Source organism: Rutidosis leptorrhynchoides, chromosome 4, assembly GCF_046630445.1.
Source record: "Rutidosis leptorrhynchoides isolate AG116_Rl617_1_P2 chromosome 4, CSIRO_AGI_Rlap_v1, whole genome shotgun sequence".
In the NCBI taxonomy this organism is placed as follows: domain Eukaryota; kingdom Viridiplantae; phylum Streptophyta; class Magnoliopsida; order Asterales; family Asteraceae; genus Rutidosis; species Rutidosis leptorrhynchoides.
Window position 1 is genome coordinate 602,068,260 of NC_092336.1, and position 7,883 is coordinate 602,076,142.

General features: G+C 37.9%; 1 protein-coding gene across 2 annotated transcripts; it reads left to right on the forward strand.

Annotated features, from left to right (window-relative positions):
* The first annotated feature begins 1,689 nt into the window (after positions 1-1,689).
* On the forward strand, positions 1,690-3,911 carry LOC139903953 (uncharacterized). Of its 2 annotated transcripts, XM_071885883.1 has the most exons (8): positions 1,690-1,946; positions 2,043-2,107; positions 2,202-2,300; positions 2,533-2,580; positions 2,644-2,713; positions 2,908-2,979; positions 3,420-3,551; positions 3,763-3,911. In XM_071885883.1, exons 1-8 carry the CDS (start codon positions 1,749-1,751, stop codon positions 3,895-3,897), a joined length of 819 nt encoding a protein of 272 aa, XP_071741984.1. In that variant the 5' UTR covers positions 1,690-1,748; the 3' UTR covers positions 3,898-3,911. The 2 variants fall into 2 exon arrangements, with proteins under 2 accessions (XP_071741984.1, XP_071741983.1); XM_071885882.1 differs by lacking the exon at positions 2,533-2,580.
* Positions 3,912-7,883: the final 3,972 nt, after the last annotated feature.

Here is a 7,883-nt window from a genome sequence, read left to right on the forward strand (position 1 = left end):
TGGACCTAGACCTTCACTAGAGAATCGCCACATAGGAAATGGAAGGCGAACAAATGTGGATCCAATGAATTGAGATCCACCCCTACCACTTACAAACCATTGAAAAGAAGGATCTCGAGGCACAACAACAACAACAACAACAAACGCCGGGGGGGGGGGGGGGGGACACTTTAAAAATACATAGAAAACCAACTAAGCCATACCGAATGATAACACAACCTCCCGCTGACACATACGATGTCTACCAAACACGTCATAACTCTTAAAACCAAATCAAGAAAGTATAGCGCTCGTAACCAAAATAGACCACAACACCAAAACTTCTAAGAGCATTCCCATTCATGACATTCATCTTCATATTAACACACTGTCACATCAACGCCACATCATCATTTACTCTCCATTCTCTTCCCATCACTAACTCAACACAATTCACTCCCAATCATGAAGTATCATCACATGGATCCACTTTATTAAAATAGATTAAATAAAAAGTAAAAGAATATTAAATGTATGATGTATGCAATGACTCATTCAACTTTTTATTACTTTTTTAACTTACAATTCTCGTGATCCAGAAAGTCAAAAATTCACGAAATGCATCACAAATGCATATTGGCTAAGGATTGGCATTGTGCTGCCAATGGAGCCAAAGATTGGCAATGAATATTGGAGATAGAAAGACTAGTTGTTGGGAGTGCTCTAAGAAACCATCCTAAAAAACCCTGCCACAACTCAAAAACTTTGTCGAAATATACAAGAACACCGCACTTTAAACTCATGACCGGAAGACAAGGATACCAACACCTGAGATCTTATGAGTGTCAAAACACTAAAAACCAAGAAGAAACGGCCATCGAATATTTTAAGAGTATCAAAATCATGAAAACCATATAAACTGAACTTCAAACCCACAGAGTTTAGCGATGGACAACCCACACGAAAATCGAGAACTAGAGATAAGAGATAAGGTCGGTAAAACCGTCGGCCATCTTCAAACGAAAAATAGAAACCCTAAGTCAAGGAAGTGGAACAAAAGGAAAGAAAAAAACAACGGTCGGAGAAGAGGATAAACGGGAGGTGGAGTGAGAAAGGAGCAGATGCTATGGCCATAAAAGGGAAGAGATCACCGAAAGATGTTTACAGTCACTACTAAATAATCGAGGGGGTAAAATACTACAGTAATATAACAGAAAAACAAAGATAAGAGGGTAAGACCACCCCCTATGGTTAGTGACCCGCCCATTACCCGCTCATTACCCGTAACTAATCATAGGCACCACTTAGTTACCCGCGTTAGTTACCCGCTTTCACCATGGATTTAACGGATGAGTTATAGGAATTGCGGGTCCCAGTGCTTCTTATTGTTGGACTTGATGCTTTATTGCTTGTACGTTGTATATTAAGAGGAGTATTGTTTTAGTCATGATAGGGAGTGTTTAGTTATGAGTTAGTTATAGGATATTGGTGTTGATGTGGCGCTGATATGAAAGGTTAAGAGGAAGGTAGTGGCCTAATACTTTTAAAATATTTCGGTCACCGTTATAGCACAATCGCACCAAAATCGCGCCGCTCATCCAAACGCTCTGACAATTCAATTCCACTGATTTCACACTCAGCCCACTGAAATGCAATTCCAGTTCATATACGTATACACGGTACACCATTTAGCCCTAAATTGACGAAACACACCATTCAACCGTTTGATTTAATTCCTTAAGAACTCACTAAATCACATAAAAAAAAAAATGAGAGCTAGGCTTTTAGTGTTCCCAATTAAAGGAAGAAATTGGTGTTTTATCAGATCGATTGACCGGGCAACCTCACAATCTCAATCTTCACAAACCCCATCCACATTCAAACACCTATGGCAACAAATTTCTTCATCTTCACACAAAGCAACCGCTGCTAATGTTGAACTCTGTATTGATTTCGCAGCTAATAAGGTACCGTTACTTTTCCTTATCATTTATAGTTTGACATATACGTGCATATGTATAGAGTCAGGATCATGTGTATTTTAACTTTTCTGTGTTGTGCAGATGAATAAAGCATGGTCAGGTTTGGAGAAAGCACCTGAAGGAAGCTTTAAGAATAAGATTCATAGGTATAATGAGAGTTTAATATTATGTCATTGTGATGTGATTATGCGATTCATGATATTGATTGCAACTTATTTGTTTAATGATTGTGTTGTGCAGTTTGGGCTTAAAACTTTTGTCACGTGTTAAGCCTTCTGAGATATTTTTAAAATCGATCCCGAAGCAGTTAAGCAGTGTGGAGGTTGTTTTTCCAGTAAGGTTTGTTTTAATTTCATTCATTTCTTTTTTGTTGCATAGAATTTGGAGGGTGTATTTTGCATTTAATAGAGAGAGGATGTATATTTGAAATGGTTCCTAGACTATTAATATAGTGTTAGACCGTAGTCATAGGTGCGTGAATTCTATATAATGAATGACATGGTTAAATTGGAATAAAGTGTACTGTCAACGTTGTTGAGTACTTGCACTTTGTGTTTGATTTTCTTTGAAGCTTAAATGCAAGGCTTGTTCGGCGAAGATTAAGGCACATTGCTATGAGGTAAAGTTTAGTAATTTTTTTATGATGATGTTGAATTACTGACATTTTCTTACTGATCTGCAGGGGGACTATTATTCACAAGAATTACTTTTATGGATCAGTTACTCTGCTCCCAGTTACATCTGCTTTTGCCGTATGTATACTATGCACACTTAGATATGAAAAGTACATTACATATAATCTCTTTTTCTTCAAGACCATATTACGTAGAACTTTCTAGTCTTGCAATATAATTTTATCCATTTTTCACTTTTCAGCCTGTTGCTCGTTCACTTCTTGCATTCACCATTAAATTGATTTCCTTTTTTTGCTTTATAACTTTTTTAGGTGTTGCCTTTGCCGAATGTACCATTTTTTTGGATCTTATTTCGCACCTATTCGCACTGGAGGGCTCTCAAGGTGAGATAAATGTTGAGATAAAATGGTTCATTGATGATCATTTTCTTTGTTCTTTAGATCCTTTATGATGGTAATTTTCAATTCGGGAATTCTTATTGTTACATGATGTACCTCAATTTTGGAGCTCCATGACATTCCTCAGATAAAAAACGATTAAAAAATATACATGAAATCACAGACTAAGAGTTTCCAAACAATGAGTTTCATATTCTGCAATCTAATAACCCATACCCATATATATATACCACTATGATTCATATAAATCAAATAAAGAAATAGCATAACATTCAATATTTCGCATAAAGTTAAAAGATTTCCCCTAAACCTGAAAATAAATTTTTCAGAATTTGTAAGAATCACTTACATTATTAAGTTTCTCTGTTTTTTAGATTACATCAATATCTATGTTGTTATGGATTCGTCCATGTATTTACCTTCAGGGAAGTGAGAAGCTTCTTGAGCTGGTATCAGATTCTTCAAAGCGTTTGAACTCTCCTGAGAGTGGCCAAGAGAAAGAAGCCGCAGAAAACGACTCGGAGAAAATAAACCACACATCAATCGATCCTCCACTGGTAAGTTATATTCGAAAATCATTGCAGATAATGTATCGATTTTGCTTGTATATAGTTTCGAAAATCAATGTGATTCTCTTATCGATTTTGCTGGTGTACTTTTATCTGATTGCTTGTATATAGTTTTTGAATCATGATTGCTTTATACCCATCTCAGCTAATGAATTTTTGTAATTTATTGGTTTCTAAAATATGTTAATTGTGTGTTCAGATAATGCAAGCCTCAGAGGAGCTTGAGAGACTTATTGGAGATGAAAATGAAGTTAGCAAGTGCAAATTAAAAGACATTTGCAACGTCTTCGATTTGAACACGATGGATGTGCTAAAATACCAACATCTAAAGTAGCTCCACATTTTTTTGTTGTTGTAGGAAACAGATATTTATATCGTTATTTATGATTTGTTGAACCATGTATTTGAACAGACATGGATCTTCTTTATAGTTATGTTTATGTAATTGATAGCATGTCAAAGTGCCAGTAACAATTTTGTTAGTGCTGATGCTTCACAAAACATAAATCAATCACATTGGGCGGAATATGATGATGCAAGATGATGAAGTATGATGTAGATAGTCATACTTTACGGAGACTGTATTTAGAAGAATATTTAATTGTAACAAATGCATAACGATAACAAAATAATCAAAGATAAAACTACAAAAATAAAATAGGATTAAAGAACTTGATTCCAAAATGTAGAATAAGAACTTACAATATGTTGTGATTTACATACTTTCAAGACCCGAGAAATTAATAGAACAATTAAGCAATAAATAAAGACACAAGGATTTACGTGGTTCGGCGTGAGGTCTAATCCATGGGCGGAAGCAGAGATGGATTTTACTAGCAAATATGGCAAACCCGAGGTTACAATGTATCACTCAATCTAGGCTCCAAAAATACTAACAAAGTATTTGGACCACTCACTAGATTATTACACTTGCCTCATAACTCACTCGTATAGAATTTTATTTAACAATTCTATACTCTCTCTATTTCTTACAATACTCCTTACAAGAGTTATTAGTAAACTCTTTCAAGTATTTTGATATGAGATTTTAGATGTGAAGAATGGGATGATTCAAATGAGGCAAATCTCATTTCATTATATAGGAGAAAATGGTTAGTGAATACTTGTGTGAATTAGGGACTTTCCATGCATAAGCTCCTTCAATTACCATGTGATGAAGAACCAAGTTTCAACCAATATTGTAGGCTACCATTGAATTCCATGCATCCCTTTGTTGAATAAGAATTTTGCCAACCAAAAAACATGGGGTAAATAACCTTTTGGTAGGTGGCCTAACATTACAACTCAAAATGGAATTGAGTTATATCCTTTACTGTCCAACAAATCTCCACCTTAACGAACATTTCATTCCTTTGCTACCTGTTCTCAATCTCTGCTTCTGTCAGCCCTTCCGGGCTCATCACTTTCTTCGAACGCCAACCAAGTCCAAACAATGTTCGAACTTGTTTGTAGTAACGGGCTTAGTCAACATATCTGCCGGATTATCTGCCGTACCGATCTTTCTCACAATTATAACCCCTTTAGATATTACTTCACGAATAAAGTGATACCGTACATCAATGTGTTTGGTTCTCTCATGATACACTTGGTTTTTAGTCAAATGTATGGCACTCTGGCTATCACAATGCACCACAGTTTCGTCCTGTTGCAAACCCAGATCACCAACCAAACCCCTCAACCACTTTGCTTCTTTCACAGCCTCAGTCAGAGCCATGTATTCCGCTTTAGTTGTCGACAAAGCAATCGTCGATTGTAATGTTGCTTTCCAACTAATAGCACATCTTCCGAGAGTAAAAACATACCCCGTCTGAGACCTTCTCCGATCCAAATCACCAGCATAGTCTGAATCAACGTATCCGGTAACATTAGTATTACCACCGCTATCAAATACTAAGCCAATATCAGTTGTCCCTCTGAGGTACCGAAGAATCCATTGCACCGCTTTCCAATGAGCTTTCCCTGGACAATCCATATATCTACTCACCACGCTTACCGCCTGTGCAATATCCGGTCTAGTACATACCATAACATACATGATGCTACCCACAGCACTAGCATATGGAACATGTGACATATGCTCCACCTCCTCCTCAGTTTCCGGTGACAACGCCAATGAAAGTTTGAAATGTGTAGCAAGTGGAGTACTAACCGGTTTGGAGTTATCCATCCCAAAACGCTGAAGAACCTTCTCAATATATTTCTTTTGTGACAAATACAATTTTCCTTCACGTCTATCTCTGATAATCTCCATTCCCAATATCTTCTTAGCTGCACCCAAATCTTTCATCTCAAACTCACTTTTGAGTTGAGATTTTAACTGATCGATCTCAGACATGTTTTTCGAAGCAATCAACATATCATCCACATATAACAGCAAATAAACATACGAGCCATCAGGAAGCTTCTTGTGATATACACAACTATTATAATCACTCCGCGAGTAACATTTACTAGTCATGAATACGTCAAACCGCTTATACCATTGTCGAGGTGATTGCTTCAAGCCATATAATGACTTTTTCAGCAAACAAGCATAATCTTCCTTTCCTTTGACCATAAATCCCTCTGGCTGGAGCATAAAGATCCGTTCCTCCATCTCACCATATAAGAATGCCGTCTTGACATCTAGTTGCTGCAGCTCCATATCAAGTAAAGCAACCATGGCAAGTAACACGCGAATAGATGTATGCTTTTCGACCGGTGAGAAAACTTCATTAAAGTCAACTCCCTCTCTCTGAGTAAAGCCTTTTGCTACAAGGCGTGCTTTGAACCTTTCATCTTCTACACCCGGAATTCCATCCTTCTTTTTGAAGATCCATTTGCATCCAACAATCTTCTGACCTTTTGGCGGTTTCACCAGCTCCCACGTATGATTCTTATAAAGAGACTCCATCTCTTCATTCATAGCTACAGACCACTTTGCAGATTCTGGGCCACTTATAGCTTCACGATATGTAGCAGGTTTTTGGACCTCTATATCTTCTGCCATACTCAGGGCATAAGCTATCAAATCTGCATGCCCGAACCGTTGTGGTGGTTTTATTGCTCGTCATTCTCTATCTCTTACTAGATTATAATTCTGTAGATCATGTTGCTCATCTGACTGATCTTCTAGTGTCATTTGATCAACATCAGAGTCATGTACATCTTTTACAATGAGCTCGACAGGAGTATCTTGTACTACTCCTTGTGGAACTTCTATTTCTTGCTCCACCGGCTCTTCAACTTCACGATTTTTTCCAGCAACTACTTGTTCTTCCTCTGTCTTTTTCAACATAGCAGACTCGTCAAAAGTCACATCCCTGCTGATAAGAAATCGGGATGATTTACCATCAGGGCACCACAATCTATAACCCTTCACCCCATCTGCATACCCTAGAAATATGCATCTTTTGGCTCTCGGATCAAGTTTACCATCTTTCACATGAGCATAAGCAGGACAACCAAATATCTTCAAATCACTGTAACTTGCAGGAGAACCTGACCATTTCTCCAAAGGAGTTTGACAATCAATTGCCGTTGATGGAGACCGATTTACCAAATAACAAGCCGTGTTAACAGCTTCAGCCCAAAATATATTTGGTAATTTTGCATTTGAGAGCATACACCTCGTTCGCTCAAGGAGCATTCTATTCATCCGTTCTACAACGCCATTCTGTTGTGGTGTAAACCGCACTGTGTGGTGTCTCACAATGCCTTCGTTCTTGCAGAACTCATTGAATTCGCCTTTGCAGAATTCCAGTCCATTGTCAGTTCTCAAGTGCTTGATGAACTTTTCAGTCTGCTTCTCTATCATCATCTTCCATTGCTTGAAATTGACAAAGACTTCATCCTTACGTTTAAGGATATAAACCCACACTCTTCTCGAATAGTCATCAATAAAGGTTAACATGTATCTCGCACCACCTTTTGAAGGAACATGAGATGGACCCCAAAGATCTGAATGGATATAATCCAAAGTACCTTTCGTCCTGTGAACGGCTGTGCCAAACTTTATTCGGCTCTGTTTTCTGAATACACAATGCTCGCAGAATTTCAATCTTCCGATATTCTGACCGCGCAGCAAACCTCTTTTACTAAGCTCCATCATTCCTCTCTCGCTCATGTGCCCAAGGCGCATGTGCCATAACTTGGTGGTATCTACATCTTTAGCCGATGAAGAAACTCCAGGCGCTCCAGTAACCGTGCTACCCTTTAATAGGTAAAGGCCATTACACCTTTCACCTTTCATCACGACAAGTGCACCTCTAGAAACTTTTAATACTCTACCTCGAGCTCGATACTCGCAACCGATGAAGT

Coding starts and splice junctions, on each gene's coding strand:
- LOC139903953 (XM_071885883.1), top strand. CDS start 1,749: ATGAGAGCTAGGCTTTTAGTGTTCCCAATTAAAGGAAGAAATTGGTGT. Junction 2,714..2,907: donor CAGTTACATCTGCTTTTGCC/GTATGTATACTA, acceptor TAACTTTTTTAG/GTGTTGCCTTTGCCGAATGT. Junction 2,980..3,419: donor CGCACTGGAGGGCTCTCAAG/GTGAGATAAATG, acceptor ATTTACCTTCAG/GGAAGTGAGAAGCTTCTTGA.